Source organism: Lepidochelys kempii, chromosome 7 (genome assembly GCF_965140285.1).
Source record: "Lepidochelys kempii isolate rLepKem1 chromosome 7, rLepKem1.hap1, whole genome shotgun sequence".
Lineage (NCBI taxonomy): Eukaryota > Metazoa > Chordata > Testudines > Cheloniidae > Lepidochelys > Lepidochelys kempii.
Genome location: NC_136386.1, coordinates 56,721,425 through 56,746,514, shown reverse-complemented (window position 1 = coordinate 56,746,514; position 25,090 = coordinate 56,721,425). Strand labels below are relative to the sequence as shown.

The window sequence follows — 25,090 nt, the reverse complement described above, 5'->3', positions numbered from 1 at the left end:
CCTTTTCTAACTCCAAAATAGCAATTTACAGTCACACTTCAGAATAGATGCACACAATGCAAAAAAACAAGAGAACTGAGGTTGAATAGTAAGAAAAATATCTTATGGTGAAATGCAGCAGACTGGAATACGACAGTCCCACTACAGGAGCCATTTAAGATTTGACCAAACAAAGCACTTTGGAACAGATGTTGGAGTGAAGTCTGCAACGGTCTCCATGGGTTGGATAAGATATCAAATAATTAATTGGTGGTTTCCGATCATGACATTCCTATTACAAGAATGTATTTCATCACTCTGATACAGAATTAATCTCTGCTGTTGGCAAATATTCTCAAGGCTCTGCATTCTAAAACACTTAAGCTGGGCTGATAGAAGTCAGCGTGTAGACACCTAAAAATGTTCGTGGCAAAATGCATGGCTAAGATGTTTAGCTTGAAGCAGGCACCTTGCTTCTGCCGTCCTTCTCAGCGGTGTTTGGAAAGTCTGACTTTTACTAATAAATAAAAGAACACAATACTTAGCTTGTGTGAAACTATACAAAGCTGTGGGCTCAGACCTACAACTCTTACTCATGTGAGTAATCCTCACAAAGGTAGCTCTGTTGAAACAAACAAGACTATGTCGGTGAGTTAAGGTTGCCAGATAAGGCCCTATATCCCAAAAGGATTTAAGTAATCCAGGGCAGCAGATGGTATATGGTATAAATTACAGGACTGTGCCAAGTCACTGTGTTAAATTAAAGACTGATTACGTTAAAGGGTTCAGTCATGACAGAGAAATTCAGACAAGAAGAGAAGTTCTAAGTGGAAATCAGAAGTGGAGGAGAGAGTTGGAAGATGTAAGATGGCAGCTGCAGAGGAGAATGCTCTTGAACCAAAAGTAGGCAGTTTGTGTAAAGCCAGTGCTAGATGAATAGAGAATGAAAAGGAGGAGAGAGACACAGTATTGACAGACAATGGAGGCTATTCAAACTAAGAGATGGGAACACTGAACTGTACTGTATTCTGAGCCATTCACTGGAGTACAAAAATGCCTTCTCCCTAATGGATTTTACCCTCAACATCCCAGAGAAGTAGGGAACCATTATCCTCCTTTTACAGATGCAGTGTTGCCAGCTCTCAGGATTTTACCATAAGCCTCATAATATTTGGTTTATTTCTTAAAGTCCAGCTGCTAGAGCCAAGAGATTGCAAGAGAATCTCAGATTTCATTCTTAAGAAGTAACCTCCTAACTCTCGCGGTTGCTGAGAAAAACTCACAATTAGTGACCCAAGAACACCCTAAGGGTGTTCACTCAGAAACCAGATGACAAAATAAATCCAAACTATCATTGTATTAACATCAGTGACAGGGAAGGGTTAACCCTACATTCTGGGCTGAGGAAGCCACATCCCCTCAACTCTACTGAGCATGCTCCAAATGCACTAGCGTAAAAGGGAGCAGCTCAGCTCCATTGGGGCTGACCACCGGAGAGGAAGGAATCAAGCTGCAGGCTCCAGCCAAGGATCAGCCAAAGACCGAGGCCATGGAAACCAGAGACGCCGCAACTCAGGCAGGTGTCAGGGTACCCACGGAGGCTCCACAGAGTCCAGAGTCGCCAGGGACAGCGCAGACCAGGGAGCCTGGAGATAGCAGACATCCAGTGGGAACCATGGTAGGAAGCAGCCCAGGGGAATTAGATAGTGGCCCAGGTGGTGAACTGGAATTTTGAGTCAGCGTGTTTCGGTCAGAACCCCTGTTGACTTACTGGCGCACACTCCCGCCACTACCAGAGCCCTGGGCTGGAGCCTGGTGGAGACGGAGGGCCCAGGCCCCCCTAGCCAGGCCACCACCACCCACCCTTTTTGTGCATGCTGGCCCCTTTCCCCAAGTGAGGCCACTGGGCCTTACTGCCCTATGGACTGGGGCGAATCTATTGACTTTGGCCACTTGGCCTTACTGCCCTGCTAACATGGGCAAATACATTTACTTGGGCCACTCAACCTTACTGCCCTGCTAAGAGGGGTGAATCTATGGATTCTGGCCGCTAGGTCTTACTGTGCTGCCAACTGGAGAAAATCTATTGACTTTGGCCATTAGGCCTCATTGCCCTACTAACAGGATTGAGTATATTGACTCTGGCTACGGAGGCATAGATGCAGGTTACATATGCCCCACCCCTACACCCTAAGGGACATGGGGCGCACTCGCCCCGCACTGGAGGGGGGTCTCTCCAACCCTGTCACGATATCTCATGGTTTTTTAAGGTAGTCTCATCATTTTTGGAGTTGTGGCTCATGACTTATGAATGCATGGGGCTGGCAATGCTGCAAATGGGGAATGCAGGCACAGGACAGATTACGTGACTTGCTTATGGTTGTGCAGGAAGCCGGTGGCCTGAGGGGCCAGTCTAGTGCCACATGCACTAGGCCAGTGGTTCTCAACCGTTGTGGGCCACCTATACAGCTGCGTGTGTTATGTGGGCTGCATGCACACAATAGATATACTACCTGCATGGCCCTGAGGATGTCACATGGGCCACACTGTGTGCTGATTGGGCTGCAAGCAGTCCACAAGCTGAAAACCACTGCACTAGGCCACCCTTCCTTCCCAGTGGAGGGTGATATGGCTGTGTCTCTTGACACACACACGACAGGCAGCAGCATTCTGTTCTGGAATCTAAAGGGGTGGGGTTAGAATGGTAAATCTTCAAGAGTGGTGGACACAGGCTGGCTTGCAATCCATGTCAGGCAGAGCTGATACATGACTGTTATGAGGCTCTATAATCAGAAAGATCATGTTTTAATTAAAGAGCTACTTCACTATCGATAGGAACTTGGAAACTGCAGTCCCCATCAATCACCTGACAGCGGGGCAGAGGAAAATAAAACATGCCCAACAATCACCAATTGCACATTTTTCCCCCCAGCCAAAAAACATCTTCTGGGAGAAGGAACTCCAGGGACAGCAGAATGCAGGGCCTGGTAGCTTGTTCAGGGCTGCAGCTCTCTGATATGAAGAGGCCGGGTGTCTGTATATATGTATTAAGTACTTCCTCCTCGAGACAACTAATCCGATTAGCAGTTTTAGGAAACTTGGAAATGTTATAATCCAAGGGGCCCCATTCATAAAACATCTTGGGCTGTTTCTGCACAGAGGTCACATTCTTCCCACTAGAAAGAAAAAGCCCAGAACCGGACTCTCCCACAATAGAGTCCCCCTCGCCAGTTCACAGTCATTCACCCTCCTCAAGTGGACCACCCTCTTTCAATTCCCTCAAGGGAGGAGCAAGCCCAAAATACAAAGAATCAGCCCCTTCACCCACTGTAAAGAACCCACAGCCTGTCAGATTTGTAACTCTCTGGGGCGGATACAGACTGGCTCCTATGTGCTCAGCACAGAAGCAAAACAAAATAAACCCACTAGAAAACTCACAAAATTTACTAATCTGCACTAATGGGGATGCAGGGATTAATGAATGTTGAGGTGGGTGGGACCAATGGAGTGATGTCACACTCCCCATTCACCAATCCTGGAGTGCTCTATCGTACATTGGCCCTGCCCCTTGTAATAAACAAATGGAACACAGCAGCGCTGGTGTAAGACTGGTCTTTATTACCAGGCCCCAGCCACTTGACATGAGTTGGAAGTCACAACAGACCAGTACCCCTGTCACATGACAGATGAGGGTTACAGAAGCTCAACACCCCTGTCACCTGGCCAGGATCAGCATCCACTCGCTGCAGTGGCTATTGTCACATTTCCCCCCCCCCCTTTTTTTTTTTTAAATCAAATGCAAACAGCACAGTATCAATAGAAAAGCCCCCAACCGGACACTAGCACAGCCAAGTGCCACATCTGCTTTGTTCCACTAATACCCTAGCAGCATCTAGCCCAAGCAGCTTAAAAATAGGATTGTGGCAAACAGAGCCCCCACCTTCTCCTCTAAAATCTACTTGTCATCTGCCCAGGTTCACCACTTACAATGGTTTGCTTTGCAGGCAAACCTCCAGTCATGCCTCACAGCAGGAATGCTCTTCTACCAATCCGTAACCTATGATTAATGTGTTGAGTAATAAGGAGAACCAGGATAGGGACACTAACTGGGAGAAATTGACAAAATGGATGCTATTCCTGCTATGCTGCAGTACAAAGTGCCTGCCTAACAGTCTAACTAGCTATGTTGGTGGCAGAAGTGTGGGAGGAGGGGAGGGTAGGCATGTTCTGCCTCCTCCACTCAGTACTCTTGGGCTATGAGGGGAATGGGTGTGAGTGGGCTGTGGGGGGGCACAGCTTGGTTCTGAGGGGTAGGGGGTGTGAGTGTCTGAGCTGAGGGGGCTCCATGGCTGGGCTCTGGGGGGAGGGGAGTGTCTGAACCCCCCCCCCCAAGCTGGGCTCTAGGGGGAAGAAGGGTGAGTGTCTGCCCCTGCCTTGGCTGGGCTCGAGGGGCGGGGGAGAGAGAAGAAGGGGGCAGAGAAGGAGGAACTGGATTGTCGTAGGGGTTTCTTTAACTCTCTACTCCTGGGAGAATTTGTGTGTGTGTGTGTCTGTGTTGTTACAGACATACTCGCTGACCAGTATTTTTTAATAAATTACCAAAATAATTGAAACTGGCATGATTATATAGTATTATTTTGACAAAATTGGCAGAGTTTTAAAATATTGTGTGCAGAATTCCCCCAGGAGTGACCTTTCTCTCACAATAGCACGGAGCTCCCCACAAGCAGTAAGGACTGAAAACAGCCCTGCTAGTGCTGGAGTGCTGAGGTGCCCTCGTTTTAGAAAAGCAGGCGCCTAGAGACTACAGCGATAAGGGCCATGCAAGGAGAGAGATGGGTCTGGAACTGATCATCAGCTGTATGAGACGGTCCAACTTCAGCCTTCCTGCAGGGTTTGCTGGGGGAACTGCCGCATTGAGATATGCACACCGCAGAAATGGCAAATTAAGAAATGTGGAGGGGGAAGCATCATCAGGAGAAGGGGATGTGAGGAAAGCAGGAATGTGCACAGGCCTGATGAGGAGAAGAATTGTGTTTAGGAGACTGGGGTATAGAAATTGGGGAACCCTTTTCCCAAGTCTCTGAGCTCAAGGATTTCTCCCCCATGCCCTTCACGGAACCTTCTGAGCACAGACGCCCAAGCCAGCATACAGCCACAGAACCTGTAAGGACCAATGAGAGTTGGGGTCAAGACACCTACCAATGAGAATTCTTGACATGAGTTTTCATAATGGTGCAGAGTCCAATCCTCCTCTGATTGGAATAAGCAGCAAAACTGCCCATGCATTTCAACGGCTGCAGGATCATGCCCATCCTTAGCAAATGAGATTGAGGGGCTGCTTCTTCAGATCTACTCTTGCAATAAAGCCTATGTAAATAAGGCATTGTCTCTCATATTAACTGCACTTACCTGTAGTGTGTCTTGTATTCTCATTCAAATGCTTTGTTAAATCAATAGTTCTGTCTATCTGAAACAGCTTCAAGTCCTCTTCATCTAAAGCAATATCTCCCCAGAAGGCAGCTGGAGACAAAGGCAAAATAAATTACAGTTAGTTCAGCTCTGTTTTGGAAGACAATTGTCAGTCCTATAAAGGACTGTATATGGTCCACATTGCAACCAGAATTACCCCTGCGGACTGAAAGATGGTAGGGACTGGGAAAAGGTCATAAATGACACCAGCTTTTCAAATGAGGCTGGAACCGTCAGACTAATGGAGGCCAGATACAATGTTTAAATTAAGCCACTTTTGCTGAATAACCAGAATGGAGTCAAAGGAATTGAATAGCTAGGATTCCTCATGCCCTCCTTTGTTTTATTGCTGGCTCCAAACCAGGGGCTTAAGTGGTACAATTCGCCCTTTATCCACATCTCACTCTACAACTGGGGCAATTAACCGGCATTTCCCCCAGCTAAAAAGGGAAAATGTCAGCCAGTTTGCAGCTCAGATTTAGATTTGAACTGTGTGTTAACAACTTGCACCAGATACTGTAAAGTGGAGTTTTGTAGGGGGAGTTTTGTAATTGGGTCCAGCTTGCAATTTCTAGAGAGTTTTAATTTTGTTAAAAGCCTGGAGTTTAAGACAGGTGCCATAAAAATAATAAAACAGGACAGATCCCTCAACGTTTGTGACATGGAGAAATAAAGCCTATGAAATCCTTTCCATGGAAAAAATGACAGCCAGATTAGAATCAAGATGACTTTGTGATGTACAGTTACCATTTTTGGAATTTCAACCAAAGAAACACACAGATAATGAGAGGAGGTTGATCAAACACAAATGGCTTTTTTAAAGAGAACACAGGTTTTGAATAAGATTTGTTAGTACTTGCATGGAAAGTTTGTGTATGTTAATGATAAAACAAAAGATTAAATAAGAAAATAATGAGGCAAATTCATCCCAGCTGTAATTCCACTAAAGTCAAGAAGTTATACAAGGGGTGAACTTGACTTGCTGTCACTAGAAAGGCTTGATTCTCCCCCGCCCCACCACCGTCAATTTAATGCAAGTGTTTGCATAATTGAAAAAGGTTCCCTGCAGCATGGAAAACACAAACAACCAAACTGTGCTAGTGTCCAGAGCATAGGCACTGGAGCACCCATGGGGAAAAGTTGGTGGGTGCTTTGCACCCACCAACAGCCAAGCTCCCCTCCTGTCCCACATCCTCCTCCCCAGGCGCCATGTCCGTGCTCCTCCGCCTACCTCCCAGCACTTCCTGCCCAGCTGTCGCCAAACAGCTGTTTTCACACTCGGGGGGCGGGGCGGAGGAGGAGCGGGAATGTGGTACACTCAGGGGAGGAGGTTGGGAAAAGGTGGGGCTGGGGCAGGGATTTGGGGAAGGAGTTGGAATAGGGGCAGGGAGGGGGTGGGGACTTGGGGGAAGGGGTTGGAATGGGGCGGGGAAGGGGTAGGAAGAGGCAGGGCCTCATGGAAGGGGTGGAGTGGGGGGTGGGGCCAGGGGCAGAGCAAGGGGTTGAGCACCCACGGAAAAGAGGAGAAGTCAGTGCCTTTGGCCCAGAGGACATCATGCTTCACTGACCACTCCAGCTTTGTTGCCAAGACCACATGAAATCAAAAAGGACCCCAACATTAGAATGAGTGAAAAGATATATAGAAAAAAAGTTTAGTTTTTTAAATATATGATAACTTGGGTAAGGGATTTCCCCCCAAATACAATTTTTATATTTTAAATCTCCCTTTAAAATGTAATTGGCAGGGAAAAAAGCCACACAGCTGAAAATAAAGCGAATTTCCTGAGAGATCAGAATAGCCAAGGAACAAAAGGACAGAAATTATGCAACGGGACACAGAAATGAGTGACTGACTTTACTTGATTAACAAACAGGAGCAGTTCACATCTGTATAGCCCCTTCCATCCAAAAGCCCTTAAACTTGCACACAGCTACTTCTGGGGCAGAGGGCAGCAACCAAAAACTTTTCAGGGCACATCAGCGGGAGGAGAAGCCATTCTTTGTCCAAACCTCCTTCTTATAGGAAAGTCCCACAGAGCAGAGAGGACTGTGGCTTTTAGAGACTCAAATGAGACACCCCAACCCCCTATGCTGAGTGGAGCTCAGTTGCTTGAGAAGGAGAAGAGGATGTGTTGTCCCCTGTTTAGATTTGAACCTGTGACTGCACTGAGTCTAGGACCAACTCCTGCTCTCACTGATGTCAATGGGACTATACTTGTAAGGCAAACAGAAGTTGACCGCTGGTGATTAGACCATTAAGCGAACCCTCCCCTCTTAATCAAAGGGAACTTTAACTGCACTATGGGTGGTAGTTGGCCTCTACACCAGCTGCCCTGTAAGCTGAGGAGACCAAAAGCTATCCCAAAAGAGATGATCTTTCTCTCCCCGTTATCACGAACCGCCAGACACAGCATCCCAGTTTGCCCCCTTCCCTCGGCCAAAATCATCTCAGACTCCACCCTATGGAGCTGCCAAGCATTTCCTGACTCGGCCACAGATTCGCTGTGTGAGTTCCTTCACCTGTGTCCCAGGTCCCGCCCTCCCACACTGTAATACTGTGATAACGAGACATTTTTCAGCCAGCACTAGAGGGAATGTAAATATTTTCCACAGGTTTCTCATACTTTTTTGTTTGTTTGTTTCATTCAAAAATTTACCTGGAATTTTTCATTTCTGAATAAATGATTCAATATGAAAGTTGTCAGGGGGTTGGCCCTCTCCTGGCCCTTTTTCCAATGGAAAAAAGGGGAAGAGACCAAGGTGTGGGACGGGGGGAGGAACCAAAAAAACCAAACAAACCTGAGGACACATTTTTGTTTCCAAACAAAATGACAGTGTAATTAGTTGAGAAATCAAGTTAAGGAAACCAAAATTTCAGTGAGTGTTTCAAAAAAAACCCATTTTCGCCTCTGCTCCTTTCCTTTGTAAGCTACGTACCACAAACTCAATCAAACAGGTCACAAGCAACAGAATCTCATCTACATCATTTGCTAGTCATTATTATTTGTGTTTCAGTGGTACCTAGGAATGCCAGTCATGGCCCACGACCCCTGGTGCTAGGTGCTGTACAAACACAGAACAAAAAGACAACCTCTGTCCCAAAGAGCTGACACGCTAAGTAAATACAACCCAATGCCTAACACAGCATAAATAATGTGTAACCAGCTAGAACAGTGTCAAATCACAGCCAGTCAAGCAAGCTTTGCTGCTTTGCAAGGCCAACAAGCTTTGCAAGGCAACAAGCAGAGCTAGCTGGAACTTACAGAAAACTTTGAAGTTTCTCCTCATAACATAGATCAGCCCACAAAGTCAGACATTATGAACAGAGTGACTGTCCATCCTCAGGATGAAGGGCTGGAGCCCAGCATCATCAAAGCACTGGCCACACGAGCTTTCGGCACAGCACACCCCAGTGCTCCCAGATTGATCCACGCAATGCAGCTCAGCAATCCATCCTCTTGCAGTCCTGCCATCCTGGGACAGATCAACGGCCCATCCCATCAGGTATCTCCTCTTTCCAACAGTAAAGAACAATGCATGCTTCACAGAAAGTCAACAACTACAAAATACAGCTATTCTACTTAGATGGTCAGATCTCTGGGGGAGGGGCCCCAATCCCTAACTAAGGCCTTTCCTGTCCCCAACTGGTAACTAGCTTATTCCCCAAAAGAGTAAGTGGATGAAGGACGGGCTTGTAGCCAAACCTCTAGACAAGAACTGGGGAGACCTGGGTTCAATTCCCAGCTCTACCACAGACTTCTAGTGTGACCTCAGGCAAGTCATTTTAATCCAGGCACCTTAATTCCTCATCTGCATAATGGCGCCAATAATTCTGTCTTGTCTGTTTACATTGTAAGCTCCTCCCAATAACGACTGTCAGGATCTATGTTTGTACAGCACCTACCACAGTGAAACAGCCTCACTCTCAGCTGGGGTCTCTACCAAGCACAAATGAAGAAAGCAAGATGTCTAGCCTTTGCAACATGTGTCTTAGATACTGTACTGGCAGAAACTGTGATTCATATAAATTGTTCATCTTTTTTGGAGTGTCACTAAATCACTTGGAACAGTCCAACATCCTGCATTAGAGTGTTCCACAGGGGAGTTCTTATGCCACAAAAAAGACATTCCTTGTGCTCCAGGTCTCCTCTCCTTAGCTATTCTTAGTATTTGTTTGTTTCAATTTACTCTGCTGCACTACTTCAAAACCCCAAACAATTTTCTTTTATCTACTTGAAATTGCCTTTTAATTACAGTAAGTGCCCTCATTCTTTGTTTACAGGAGCTCCTAGGGAGCCCAGTCCACTCCACTCTTTATTTTAATACCCCCCCCTTACATGGGCACTTTTCATCCATACAGCTCAAAAGACACAAGTATCATCCCCATTTTACAGATGGGGAAACTGAGGTTAAGGTCTTGCCCAAAGTCACATAGCAGGGTTAGTGTCAAGAACAGAACCCAGGCCCTCTGACTCCCAATCCCAATCCACTGAACCACAATTTTATTCACCTCTACTCTATTTCCACCCTCTTTTCCAACCAAACAACCCTATCTTCCCCCCTAATTTCACAAAACATACGGAGGCCGCTATTGGCTCCAATTATTTTCATCAACTCTTTCTCAAGAACTTTCCTATTTCTGCTGTGTGTTATTTTGTCTCTTAGAGGAGGCAATCAGCACCAATCACGAGATTCAAGATGAGGCCAGGCCATGGATTTACATAACACCACTGTTGCATTTTCCATGTTATTCTATATCCCCAGGCAGGAAGTTCCTCCAGCCCCAGCGAAGGAATTTGTTTTGCTCTGAAGTCGTGCATGATTCTGAAAAACGGCCTGCGACAAAAGCAGAATTGCTCCAACATTTATTTCCAGTCGCTCTTCTGTTTGTTCAGGCATTTGCAGGGAGCTGTCCCTGAGTAAAGGCCAGGTCCTTTTTTCTAAGAGGTTACAACAAGTTCCAAACCTGTCAGCACATGAGTTGTATGAAGCATCTCAAAAGCACCCAAAAATTCTTGCTTTAAATTTAACAGGAAGATTTCCCAAGAAATTCAGAGAGCAAAACAGCAGACTAAAAGAAGCTTATTAACCCACATCTCTCAAACTGACTTTTTGCCAAGAGCAGGCTCCAAATTACACACAGGTACAGACTACAACATTAATTGCAACAATGTACTAGCTTTTGTTTAAAAAAAAAAAAAAAAAATTTCTAACCTGCAATCAATTCATGTGGATGCCAATTTAAGCCAGGTGACATGAGATAGTTAAGCTTTTTCTTCCCAGCTTTTCAAGCAGTTTCCTTTTTGGTAGAGGTCTCGGTCTGAACATGTTCTACACATTTATTCATACCTTCATTGTGCGCAGCACTCAATAGCAGTATCACAGCTGGCATAGGCTGCAGCGATGCTGCACTGATGGAAGATGAAAATAAATCCTCCTATTCAGAGAAAAGCAGAGCTGTTTCCCTATAAGTTTCACTCACATCCAAAGCATGTGAGTTCCTTAACATCCCGTACTTTACTCACAGTAACTAACATGCATGGCTCTTAACCAGTTTCAATCCCAAGCTACATCATCAGAACAAGAAGCTTCTCTAGCTTGTCATTCCACTTCCTCTGCCCCTGCAATCAGTAACCAGCACCTGTTGGTTAACAGAACATACCTCTCTGACCCTTTGTTTTTCCTGTTGGTCTTTTCTTCTGCAACTGTTCTGAGTGAGAAAGTTTGCTTTTTAAGTAGTGCAGGTTGGAATTTTTATGAGTTTTCCTCAACAAATTTTCAACAGCTATTTTTTTTTCTTTTTTTGTAAAGAATTGTGCCTCATATTTAAAAAAAAATCATTCCCCCTCCCCCCCCACAAACCATTAACATAATCGCTCATTTACCTAGAAACAGGTTTTTGGTAGAGGAAACATTTTGATAAAGTCTGAAAGTTTCAACAAAAAACAAAACAAAAAAAATGGGAAAAAACCAAGAAACCAACAAAGCAAACAACCAACAACAACTGGAAAAAAAGAAAAACAGGTCAAATTCAGACACTTCATAATAAATACAGCTTCATGGTTACAGGGGTTTTATTTGCAAAAGTAGAAGTGCTTGCACAACTGTCTTGGAATCTCTTTAAAGACCATGACTACATGACAGCTTAAGTCAGAGGTGGGCAAACTAAGGCCTGGCCCTTGAGCTCCCAGCCAGGGACGGTAGCCCCGCCCCTGCTATCCCCCCTCCCCCGCAGCCTCAGCTCGCTGCACCGTCTGTGCTCTGGCCCACCGCTGGGGCCAAGCTGCGAGCTCCTGCTGCTCTGAGCAGCATGGTAAGGGGGTGGGGATAAGGGTCAGAGGGTTCCAGGGGGCAGTCAGGGGACAGGGAGGTGGTTGGATAGGCGTGGGAGTCCCTGGGGGCCTGTCAGGGGGCGGGGTGTGGATAGGGGTCAGAGCAGTCAGGGGACTGGATAGGGGGTGGGGTCCTGGGGCGCAGTTAGGGGACAAGGAGCAGGTGGGGGGGTTGGATGGATCAGGTGTTCTGAGGGGGGCAGTCAGGGGGTGGGAAGTGGGAGGGGTGGATAGGGGCAGGGGCCAGGCTGTTTCGGGGGGCCCTCCATACAGTTTCGCAACCCCGATGTGGCCCTCGGGCCAAAAAGTTTGCCCACTCCAGGCTTAAGTGGACATAAGTTATGTCACTCAGGAGTGTGAATTAGCCACCTCCAAGCAATAGAACTCATGCCAACTTAAGCGCCAGTGTGGACAGCACTCTGCTGGTGGGAAAGCTTCTTCCTCCTGCCCAGATAGCTACCGCCGCTCGCGGGGGCTGAAGTAAGCAAGCCGACGGGAGAGCTCTCTGCTGTCAGCTTAGAGCAGCTACACTAGAGAGCTTACAGCAATGCAGCTTCCACTATAAGCTCTCTAGTGTAGTTGTCTCCTCACATTTCCTTCCTGCAGTTTACAGACGTTTCGGTCATTCGATCAGGGAGCAAACACACTAAACGTCACTCAAGTGACCAGTCACACACACTATGAGCCACACAGACAGACATGCTTTGGGAACCACCCAATAAACTCATACAGGTTCAAAGTAAACTGATGAAGATCAAAGTCTGTTTCCACAATTCGTGAACTGAAAGAAAGCACTAAATCCACCAAGCAAATCATTAGCTACAACTATTTCACCTACCTCTCGTCTTGTTAACGTATTTCAGTAACACACAGAAGCCCCAACTGAGACTGGGGCTTTATTAATTTGCATTACAGAAGTGTGTATAACCCCAGCTGACATCAGGGCTCTATTGCACTAGCATTGTCCCAACACGGAGTAGGAGACAGTTCCTGCCCCAAGAACTTACAATCCCAATAGACATGACCGAGTTAGAGAGGGTCCCAGAGGCGCAGGGAAAAAGAAGGGATTGCCCATTCCTGCGTTCCAGAGAAGATCAGTGACAGAGCCAGGAACGGAACCCAGGTCTCAAGTGCCAGGGCAGTTCTGTGTGCACCAGGGCATGCTGCCTCTCTATAGTTTCAGCACCTCACAGCTGCAGCGGGCTCCTCATTCAAAACATTGCGTCTTAGTCAATAGAGCACCGGAATGGGACTCAAGAGTTGGTCTGTGTTATACAGGAGGTCGGACCAGGTGATCACAATGGCTCTGGAATCTATTTGTGGCTCTGCCACTGAACTGCTGTGTGACCTTGGGCATATCAGTGTCCCTATCTGTAACATGGGGATAACGATACGCAAGCACTTTGAGAGCTAGTGACGAAAGCGCCGTAAGAACTGGGTGGTTATTATTGAGATACACTCCAGTGCAATTTCTTTGGCAGAAACAGGTCTAAAGGAGATAGTGAGAGCAGGATTTAATTGCAGTGGACTTTTCAGCATTAATTTCCCCCCATACACACTGATCTATATTGTGCACCTGTCAATTAAAAATCAGTCATGCGCACCGCCAATACAACCCCCCCAAAACTTCACATACATGGCAAAAAAACAGACACACTTTGAACTCATCTCTCATTCCTAGAGGTGGTGGCCCCAGAGCAGAACAGTGCAAGCAAAGATTGCCATGCCATTGCCTACGCTACCCCTGCTGTGTGCGTTACAGGGGTTTATATAAAAGAGGACCCTGCTTATGTGGGTGTATGTACATGGTCAATATAAAGAGTGCCATCGACTGGCACATAATATAACATTGTTCATAAGTATGTCAGACCAATCAAGTTAGTGTGGTGCACAGCAATTGGCTTCCATTATACAGCTCTTAATACTATGGACACATAAAGGACAAAAATTTTCAGGGCTGTCACTATCTTTCACTAGTGCTAATCCTCTTGCATTTTTTAAAATAAACTAGCAACTAAGACAGCCCTTTGCCAAGGGCCTCCATATGTCACGAGTGTGTTGGTCACTCACTGAACCAAAGCACCCAGCTGATATTTCTGCTGATGATCTGTGCAAACGCCACCAACTCAGGAATAAGAGGACAATGATTTTGGATGAGTGGGCTGAAAAATTCCCCTGGTTAAAAAAAAAACAAACAAAAAGAAATCACTGTGCAGACAGGAAGAATAAAGCCCAAAAATAAGTAAGCAAAGGGCCCAAGAAACCTGGTGAAAAAGGAGGACACCAAATGAGTACTTTGGAAGCAAAGGGGCCAGACGCTGAGCTTCCTCAACTCCCTCTGAGTCGACTGGACGTGGTGGGTGCGCAGCACGGCTGTTCAGTGCTCAAGCATAGAGAGAAGGAGCAAAGAGAAAGCTACATTCAGGTATTATTCCTTCTCCACATAGACTGTGCTCTCTCATCATGCACTTCCGAATGTGGAGATCTCTAAATTCCTATACATAATCCTACTACAACGCCCCCTACTGGGAAACTATTTATCCTAACACCACAGGATCAGGCCGGAATTAGCATTCATTCCAGTTGGCACTCGATAAAACACTTTTGTGAAAGATGACAATGTGTTAATGAACGAGCTTCTCATGCCTGGATTTGTCCAATGCTGCGATCAGGCATCTGAGGATATACAATGACCCGCTTTAAGGAACAATACATGCTCTCCCCTGGCTGAATGCTGTGTTATTTTAGCTGAGAACGGTGCTATTCAGTGGCATGGATTATATTGTCTGCCATCATTAGGTTAGCAGAAAGAAGATCTAGGCCTTTTTAATATTCAGAACTTTCCTGCTGCTTGCTGCCTCTTAGTCTTTACAGACATGAAAAAGGAAGAAGGATTCTTGTGAATCGTTGTGACTCCAGTCTGGTCAACTACATAATCCATTCCAGGGTGTGGAGAGCAAGTCTAGAAGGGTTTAGAAAGTGCAGAGAGCCCATATTGTACTCAGGAAAGCAACTCCCCCTATGGACTCCAATGACTGACCACTTGCACTGTGGCTTCTTCGTAAGAAAGAAAATTACTGTGGTATGTCCACACACTGTGGTATGACAGCTCAAAGTTTAGAGCTTGTCTTCAAACAATTAGACAGCAGCAAACCAGGGTGTGAATCTAGTCCACACTAGCTTGCTGTGTTGTAACCGTCCAGGAGCACCCTACTGACACATGCCTGCTAACAGTTCATTAGCTAGGACTAGATCAAGGTGCTCTAACAAACAGTCAGTGAGCATCAGACAGGTATACGGGGACTGCTAGTCTGCAACAGGCTACTGTATGCTAGATTCGCACCCCAGCTTGCAGATTGTGTAGACAAGCCCTAAGTGAAGTGGCGTGGCTCAATGGTTTAAGCGTCAGGTTTGGAATACTGAATGTCCAATCATAGAATCATGGAATATCAGGGTTGGAAGGGACCTCAGGAGGTCATCTAGTCCAACCCCCTGCTCAAAGCAGGGCCAATCCCCAATTTCTGCCCCAGATCCCCTCAAGGATTGAACTCACAACCCTGGGTTTAGCAAGCCAATGTTCAAACCACTGAGCTATCCTTCGCCCCATTAATCACAGGCTCAGATTGCAACTGGGTTAACTCACTGCTTCATTCTTCCAAGTCGATGCAACTTACTTACTTTTCAGAACTAAAAACTCCTCTGCCCTGGGTGAACGTTCAATGCCCAGTGGTGTCTTTCATAAGAGCAAGGATTTTGACCTGGCTTCCTTGGCCAAAACGTCCTTTCCCCTTCACTGTCAGACAGTGCGCTGATTGCCAGCCTTCATCAAGCCGGCAGTGCATGCAGGGAGTTTTAAAGGGCTTTGTGATGAAGGTACCCGTCAACATGCCAAAGTGTCTATTTAAATTGGTCCCTCCCTACCGCTATCTTCATGGCATACCCTAAGTCAACAGTTTAAGTTGATCTGGAAAGCTCAGCATCTTATGGATGAAAGGTAAAACCCAGGCTCTGGATCAAACTGAAAAAGTCTTCATCCCTCTGTTCATACACATCTCTCCATGTGCTATCCCTTAGCATTTAGGGAAGCAGTTTGCATTTAAAGGATTGTAAAAAATGAAGTTATGTTTGATTGCATTGACTTAATGGGTCCACAGGCAACAATATCCTCCTTCAAACACCAAACCTTGACTACAGGTCTCACCTGTTGTATTACATGGGGCCACGAGTCTTGCAGCTGGCACTCTAAGTCTGTAGGTGCAGGAGAACTGTTTGTATATGAGGCTAGCCTGCTGTCTTGGTTATATGCAGTTAAATGCCACACAGAAGTCGACTGATTCCAGGAAGACCTGAAAACCTCCTTCAAAGCCAACTTTCTTGGAAGAAGTGCCCCCTTTAGGATTTGTGATGGTTAAACGAATTATTCTTTAACCACCTAAATCACCACTTATTCTAACCTACCCACAATAAGAAATGTGAAGACTAGAATTTGCTTTAAGCTCACATTACTTTGTCCCCCTCCTAGCCTAGGTAACTACACTTGATCTTTGGAACATTTAGTGTTGGCCTAGCATCCAGGGACTTTAAAATGTTCTTTTCTGCAGTGTATCAGAGTCAGGCTCTACCATCCATCACTATAATAAGGCACAGCAAACGAAAGCCACGTACTGCCACTGCGCCCATATTACCAATGCAGGCTAGGGCTGCTGCAGCCAATTAATCTAAAGCCTCAGTCTGCTGTAGATCTTCTAGTTCCTGCAATCTCAGGCATATTCATTCATTTCTTATTGATTTCAATAGAGAAACAAAACCTCTAAGGTTGCATCCCCAGAGGCTGCTGGGCAGGAGCCAGCCGTTTCCCATTATACGGACACAGTGCATAAACTCCTAGCTGCATAGTGAGGCATTTATGTCTAAATATAAATAACCAATTAGCAGGCTGGAAAAACTGCTTTGGGAGGAGACGGGTGTGAATCTCTATTCCAAGCCAGCCACAAACGTACTGACACAGAACCAGAGATGGAACTTTGAGGGCAAAACCCAGAGGTGGGGAGGCTGGAGAGAGACAGAAACTGGACACAACCTGTCAGTTTGGTCTGCACTTCTATTTACATATTTCCCTTTCTTTTGAACTAAATCCCAGAGAGAAACTCCAGGCAGGCTCCAGTCCTGTCCCAAGTGGATAGAGAAGGTTACGCAACACCCTGCACACCACAACAGGCAGGACGTGCACAGCTCTGAAATGCCTCTTGTGAGTCACAGCCTTTGAAATGGTCTTACGAGGCAAACCAAGCTTCTGGGGTCCATAGCTCCCTAGCTCCCACACCGTGCTTTTTCATCAGTAGATCTCAGAGTGCTTTGCAAACAAGGTCAGCATCATACCCCCCATTTTACAGACAAGGAAACAGGCACACTGAGGGGATTTGCCCAGGGTCACCCAGAAAGTCAGCGGAAGAGCTGGAAATGAAAGTTTCCTGCATCCCAGTCCAGCCTCCCACCGCTACTCTCCAATTCACCTCAAAAAGCCAAGGGAGCTTTCTTCAGGAACAACATGACGTTATGAAAGTTAAATGAGAGTCCAGGGGCTAGAGCACTGGGTTGGGACTCAGAAGTTCTGGGTTCTATTCTGGGCTCCACACCTGTACAACGAGGATAATAGCACTGGCCTACCTCCCAGGAGACAGATGCTAAAGACTGTAAGGTGCTCAGATACGATGGGAACAGAAGCCAGATGAAGATCAAAGATAAAAGGCCTTTGGGAACCATCTACATGAGACGCACCATAAATAAATACAGATTGTTATTAGACAAAGAGGCAATACCCTTCCTAACTCTCCCTTTAGTCTTCACAATGCCCTGTCCCCCAAGAAAGCTGGAGATTTACATTCAAAACTCCGGTTTCAGAGTAGCAGCTGTGTTAGTCTCTATCCGCAAGAAGAACAGGAGTACTTGTGAAACCTTAGAGACTAACAAATTTATTAGAGCATAAGCTTTCGTGGGCTACAGCCCACTTCATCGGATGCATAGAATGGAACATATAGTGATTGATAGACAGACAGACAGACACATACAGAGAAGTTGGAAGTTACCATACGAACTGTGAGAGGCTAATTAGTTAAGATGAGCTATTATCAGCAGGAGAAAAAAAAACTTTTGTTGTGATAATCAAGATGGCCCATTTAGACAGTTGACAAGAAGGTGTGAGGATACTTAAGGAAATAGATTCAATATGTGTAATGACCCAGCCACTCCCAGTCGCTATTCAAACCCAAGTTAATGGTATCTAGTTTGCATATTAATTCAAGCTCAGCAGTTTCTCCTTGGAGTCTGTTTCTGAAGCTTTTCTGTTGCAAAATTGCCACCCTTAAATCTTCTACTGAGTGGCCACAGAGGCTGAAGTAAAAAGAAAAGGAGTACTTGTGGCACCTTAGAGACTAACCAATTTATCTGAGCATAAGCTTTTGTGAGCTACAGCTCACTTCATCGGATGGTAGGCTGAAGTGTTCGCCTACCGGTTTTTGAATGTTATGATTCCTGATGTCAGATTCTGTCTGCTTCCCAAGATCCATAAACCTGGAAATCCTGGACACCCCATCATCTCAGGCATTGGCACCCTGACAGCAGGATTGTCTGGCTATGTGGACTCTCTCCTCAGGCCCTATTCTACCAGCACTCCCAGCTATCTTCAAAACACCACTGACTTCCTGAGGAAACTACAATCCATCAGTGATCTTCCTGAAAACATCATCCTGACCACTATGGATGTAGAAGCCCTCTACACCAACATTCCACACAAAGATGGACTATAATCCGTCAGGAACAGTATCCCCGATAATGTCATGGCAAACCTGGTGGCTGAACTTTGTGACTTTGTCCTCACCCATAACTATTTCACATTTGGGGACAATGTATACCTTAAAATCAGCGGCACTGCTATGGGTACCCGCATAGCCCCACAGTATGCCAACATTTTTATGGCTGACTTAGAACAATGCTTCCTCAGCTCTCGTCCCCTAACGGCCCTACTCTACTTGCACTACATTGATGACATCTTTATCATCTGCACCCATGGAAAAAAAGCCCTTGAGGAATTCCACCATGATTTCAACAATTTCCATCCCACCATCAACCTCAGCCTAGACCAATCCACACAAGCGGTCCATTTCCTGGACACTACTGTGCTAATAAGCGATGGTCACATAAACACCGTCCTATACCGGAAACTTACTGACCGCTATACTTACCTACATGCCTCCAGCTTCCATCCAGGACACACCACACGATCCATTGTCTGCAGCCAAGCTCTACAATACAACCGCATTTGCTCCAATCCCTCAGACAGAGACAAACACCTACAAGATCTCTATCAAGCATTCTTAAAACTACAATACCCACCTGGGGAAGTGATGAAACAGATTGACAGAACCAGAAGAATACCCAGAAGTTACCTACTGCAGGACAGGCCCAACAAAGAAAATAACTGAACACCACTAGCTGTCACCTTCAGCCCCCAACTAAAACCTCTCCAGCGCATCATCAAAGATTTACAACCTACCCTGAAAAATTATCCCTCACACTCACAGATCATGGGAGACAGACCAGTCCTCGCTTACAGACAGCCCCCCAACCTGAAGCAGATACTTACTAGCAACCACACACCACACAACAAAAACACTAACCCAGGAACCTATCCTTGCAACAAAGCCTGATACCAACTGTGTCCACATATTTATTCAAGTGACACCATCATACAACCTAATCAAATTAGCCACACCATCAGGGGTTCGTTCACCTGCACATCTACCACTGTGATATATGCCATCATGTGCCAGCAATGCCCCTCTGACATGTACATTGGCCAAACCAGACAGTCTCTACGTAAAAGAATAAATGGACACAAATCTGATATCAGGAATCATAACATTCAAAAACCAGTAGGAGAACACTTCAACCTCTGTGGCCACTAAGTAAAAGATTTAAGAGTGGCAATTTTGCAACAGAAAAGCTTCAGAAACAGACTCCAAGGAGAAACTGCTGAGCTTGAATTAATATGCAAACTAGATACCATTAACTTGGGTTTGAATAGCGACTGGGAGTGGCTGGGTCGTTACACATATTGAATCTATTTCCTTAAGTATCCTCACACCTTCTTGTCAACTGTCTAAATGGGCCATCTTGATTATCACTACAAAAGTTTTTTTTTCTCCTGCTGATAATAGCTTATTTTAACTAATTAGCCTCTCACAGTTGGTATGGTAACTTCCAACTTATCTGTGTGTGTATATATATATACATACACACACACACACCTTACGATATGTTCCATCCAAAGCTCCTTATTCACTACTCTACTCACTGGGAGAGAGGATGCGGGGACTCGTGAAATACTGCATCCCTTTGACTGCCCTTTAAGACCGGAAGACAGCATGTTCTGGGCAATTCAAGCCAAGGATGTATTTGTCAATTACTTACAATCATCCCACAAGCCCCATCGGGCACCCTCCATCCCTTCTGCAGCTCGGTATAATTTTAATTAATTTTTCCTTTAGCAATTTGAGGGAAGAATAATATTGCGGCAAAAACACCCAGTACATTACATTGATTTCCTGGTTTATAGCCTCCCTCCCTCCCTGCCCCCGCCCCCAGCGCTGCCTGATTTGTGGCCCTGCACTACATGGCATTTGTTCCATGCTAATGTAATCCAACGCCTCAAGTGACAACCACTTCAAGTTTGGCTTTTCTGAATAACAAGGTGGGGGAGGTAATATCTTTTATTGGACCAACTTCTGCTGGTGACAGACAAGTTTACCCAGAGCTCTTCTTCAGATCTGGAAATGTGCTCAGTGTCACAGCTAAATACAAGGTGGAACAGATTGTTCAGCATAAGTAAACATATATTGTAAGAGACTATTCAAGGTGAAGTGCTCCATTAACACACCTTTGCGAGTTATTGTGTGGGGGAGGTTAGTGGGTTACACATTCTTGTAATAAACCATAAATCCAGCATCTTTATTCAGTCCATGATTTTTAATGTCTAGCAAAGTTATGAATTTAACCTCCCAGGCTTGTCTTCTGTAGGCATTGTGCAGGTTTCCTCTGTAAGCTCTGTGTGGCTCGAAAGCCTGTCTCTCTCCGCAACAGAAGCTGATCCAATAAAAGATAGTATCTCACTCACCACAAGTACTCCTTTTCTTTTTGCGAATACAGACTAACACGGCTGTTACTCTGAAACCTCTCACTCACCTTGTCACCTGGGAGAAAGCTGCTACAAGAAGACTACAAACAGCTTTTCTGAGTGTTCTTTGATGACAAAAGGTGAAGACAAAGATCAAGACACTTGCTCCTTCTCATTGCCCTCCAGTGAGCGAGTCACTAATGTCACCTGACTTACCTCTGTACCTTCAGTATCTTCTACTAACAGAACCAACAGTACATGCGTGTGCGTAAACCGAGTTAGGGGGCTTATTCCTTCACCCACTTACTTCCCTGGTCCTTCTCACATGAACAGAGAGCGCAACAATACCCAAAGTCCAAAGGTGCAAACAATCTGATGTTTATTGGGGTGAACTTCCAGCAAGCATGATTCCAGTTTCCTTCCTTAGTGTCCCCCTTCCCAGCTCTGACACCACAGAGCCTTACACCTGTGTCCCTGTTCCCATTCCTGCCCTTAGCAGGTGGGGAAATTGGAATCAGGTTTCTTATTGCTAAGAGAATGATACAGTAATCCACTGACAAGTCGCAGAACAAACACAGTAACTGGGCTAAATTCCATTCAGTCTTGCCCATGGAAATCTGTTAAAGAGCAGAATCTGTGCTTGGACATGCTGCAACGAGTATCCATGTAACAGCCAAGCTTTTTGGAAGTGATTTGGGATGAGCATGTTGAAAGCCCGTGGAAAGGGACTTCATTTGCAGAAAGTGTTGAGCAGTCACCCTCTTAAAAAAAAAAAAAAAATCAGACCCACTTAAGTGTCTCTCGTTGGGCTCAGAAAATCTCTACTCACGTCTAAAAATCTTGGCAAGGAACCATACATAGTAGCTGTTCTTGAAAAGCATTATCAGAAGGTCCATAGCGCTGTATTTGACAGGGCCGCCTTCCCGAGGCCCCAAGGGACCAGACCATAGAAACTTCCTGGTCTCTCTGCCCAGCAGTGGGTATCACAGCCACCATATAGATAGGGATCAATGAGCCATTCCAGCCTGAAGCCCTACTTCCACTTCCTCAGAAACACGCCTTGGAGCCGGAGATCCATCACCATCAGTGTCTGCCTTAACAGGAGATTTATTTCCTTCCCTTTAAAAAGGTCCAATAAGGTCACCAGAGCCATTTAAGAGTTACAGGGCCTCTTAAGTTGGACGTTGGGCCTGGATCATACCCTGTGCTGCTGCTTTGAGAAGAGAAGAGGAAAGTCTGCTGAATCCAGGGGAGTGGTTGGTGGACCTTAAATTTTCCCCCGAGACCATGGAACACCCTATTCTGATACATTCTGGATACTGTTCTCAGGTTTCGGGGACAGGATGGGGGCGTAAGAGACCAGCTACTCAATACACCTCTTCCTGACACTCCCAGGATATACCTGTGGGTCAGCCATCAGGAGGATATTTGTATGGTTCCCATAAGATCTGCACACCCCACAAGTCTTCCATATATCACAACATCCCTGTGGGGCAGGACAGGGGTATTATCTCCATTGTACAGATGGGGAACTGAGCAACAGACACACTGCTCAAGGTCACCTGGGAAACCTGTGGGAAGAGCAGAGAATTGAACCAGAACCCCTCCTTTCCATCTGGAGACAATTGCCAAGGCACTCAACCTTGCTATGTTTTCTAGATATTCTGATCTTGTGGAAGTGGACAATCCAAGCCAATGTTTCTCCCCAGCTAGCTAAAATGCCTAAACACAGGCTCGGAGCTTATTCCTCAGTGAGGTAAAGGGCCTGAGACATGGCAGAAGAAAATTTTAAAGAGAAAAAGCAAATTAACATGGAGGTGGGGGAGTTGGTGGCTTAGAATTCTCTTCTCATTACCCAGAGGTCAGGCTCCTGGGGCTGCTTGTTGAAGTGTATGGCTTGATAAGGGGTAGTCATTTTTGTTTGTGTTCTTGGGTTTCTTTAGGAAAATTGCCTTTTTTGTGACAAGCTATGGCCAAACCCTAGAACTCTCTTGCCACAGAGCTCCACTTTATTGGAGAGGGTTCAGAGAAGAGCCAAGAGAATTATGAAAGGATTAGAAAACCTGCCTTACAGTGAGACTCAAAGACCTTGATCTATGTAGCTTAACAAAAACAGGAGGTTAAGGGGTGACTTGGTTATAGTCACCAAGTATCTACATGGGGAATAAATATTTCATAATGGCCTCTTCAAGCTAGCAAAGAAAGGTTTAAGACGATCCAATGACTGAAAGTTGAAGTTAAGACAAATCCAGATGGGCAATAAAGCATGAATTTTTAACGGAGAGTAATTAACCATGAGAACAATTTACCAATTTGTGGTGGATTCTCCATCACTGACAATTTTAGAATCAAGATTGGAGGAGTTTCTAAAAGCTCTGCTCTAGGAATTATTGTGGGGCAGGTCTCCAGCCTGCGTCCCACAGGAGGTCAGACTAGATGATCACAATGGTCCCTTCTGGCCTTGGAATCTATTAGTCTTGATGTTGGCACTTAGATCTGGCTCCACGTTAGCAGGAAACTTTCACTGCAGAATTAAATCTGCCTCATCCCAGGCAGGCTAACAAATGAAAATCTCAGCCCTGAAACTTTGCTATAGGGTCATGAGCTTGGGCCCCATTTCAAACAAACTTTGGGAAGGTTGGCGGGTTTGCCATTCAACACAGATGAAACAGTGTGGCTGATGATGAATTACGTGCATTCAAGGGACAGGCACTAAGAGCAAACACAGGATCATTTTATTCATTACTCATCCAACAAACATAAAAAAATGTTCCTGCATGGCTTGAGGATTTTATTGACAGGCAACGCACAGGGGACAGACGAGAGCTGTATGCAGACGATAGCTGATCTGAGCTGTTTATGAACTTCCCCTCTGAGAGCCCGGGATAAGGAGAGGGGGTTTTGGCCATTAAAAATATAACGTGAGAATCCATTAATTTTCCATAGAAACACTGTCACCACAGAAGCGAGACAAATCCAATCAGTCATGCAAATGTGCTGGAGTTAAATTCTCAGGCCTGGGCAGAGAATTTTGCCTCCCCAAATTGCAACAATGAAGAGATCAGAAGGAGATTATCGCCAGTGGCAGCAGGAGCGTATCATAAGGTGGGGGCACGATATGGACCCAACCAAAGACAGCAACAGTTCAGGGTATGCTACGAAGACCAGAGCATATGTGTACACATGGACTACATAGTCAACCTACCCCACATATACATGCAAGAGTTAAGGTCCCAGCACAATCTTGATGTTTTTGTTTCATGACATAACACAGTCTAGTATTAGCCACCCGTTTAAAGAGACGGATAGGAAATGGTACATCCGTGCGACCTGATGGAGCCAGCACTGCTGCTGCAATCTTCCTCATGCATTTGCTGAGGTTTTGTCATTTGAAATGCACAGCACTAACGCGGTGGTTCAGGTCAGTTTACAATAGGAAGTGCACTTCTCCCCCGCCAAAAAAATGCAGGGAGTTTCAGGCAAACTTTCCAAAACCTCCTCTGTTGGATGAGACCAACCATGGAACATTTTAGTGGCCACAAGGTTACACCCCTGCACGGACAATACAGTGATCACTCCCTGACATGGGAATTCAAGAGAATACTGCAGCCATTCTGGGCTAACACCATCACCCACTGGGCTCTTTGGGTGTGGAATTACCTCTCAAAATGAAGCATTCCCCCATCCTCTACCCCCCACCCCAGAATGTTACTAAGATAATGTGACACCAAGATTGCCCTGAAGGCCTCAGCTCTGGTATTTTTTGCCTTTCTCTGACCTCTCAAGCCTGTGTGTTTTGTTGCGTATGTGATTCCAAAGCCTGTTTGCCAGCCTCCTGGAACAAAGGGATGTATCCTCCGTGTTTGTCCATATGCAAAAATATCAAACTGTCACAGGTAAAGCGGCACTATTAAAAACCTGTACGTTTAAAAACAAACCTCACCTCCCATTTCTGAGTGCGCGTTCAGTCCCTGTGCTGTTCGGCACCTGCTTCTATATCCCAGCATTCTGCAACAGGCTGGACAACAAACAACTAGCTATGGTCTAGCAGACATGGGGAAATGAACTGAGGCCTGGTCTACACTATGCGGTTAGGTCGACATAAGCTGCCTTGTGTTACCTAACTGTGGAAGTG

At 45.7% G+C, this 25,090-nt stretch overlaps 1 protein-coding gene across 4 annotated transcripts in view; it reads right to left on the bottom strand.

Moving 5' to 3' along the window:
* Window positions 1-25,090, bottom strand: part of TLL2 (tolloid like 2) — a 180,354-nt gene that overhangs the window by 113,114 nt on the left and 42,150 nt on the right. For 3 of the 4 annotated variants that reach the window (XM_078853778.1, XM_073352984.2, XM_073352982.2), the window contains exon 2: window positions 5,392-5,502. In XM_078853778.1, the coding sequence (XP_078709904.1) occupies window positions 5,392-5,502 (111 nt within the window). Of the gene's footprint in view, window positions 1-5,391; window positions 5,503-10,800; window positions 10,913-25,090 lie in introns of those variants that run through there. The other variant, XM_073352985.2, reaches the window with a different exon arrangement.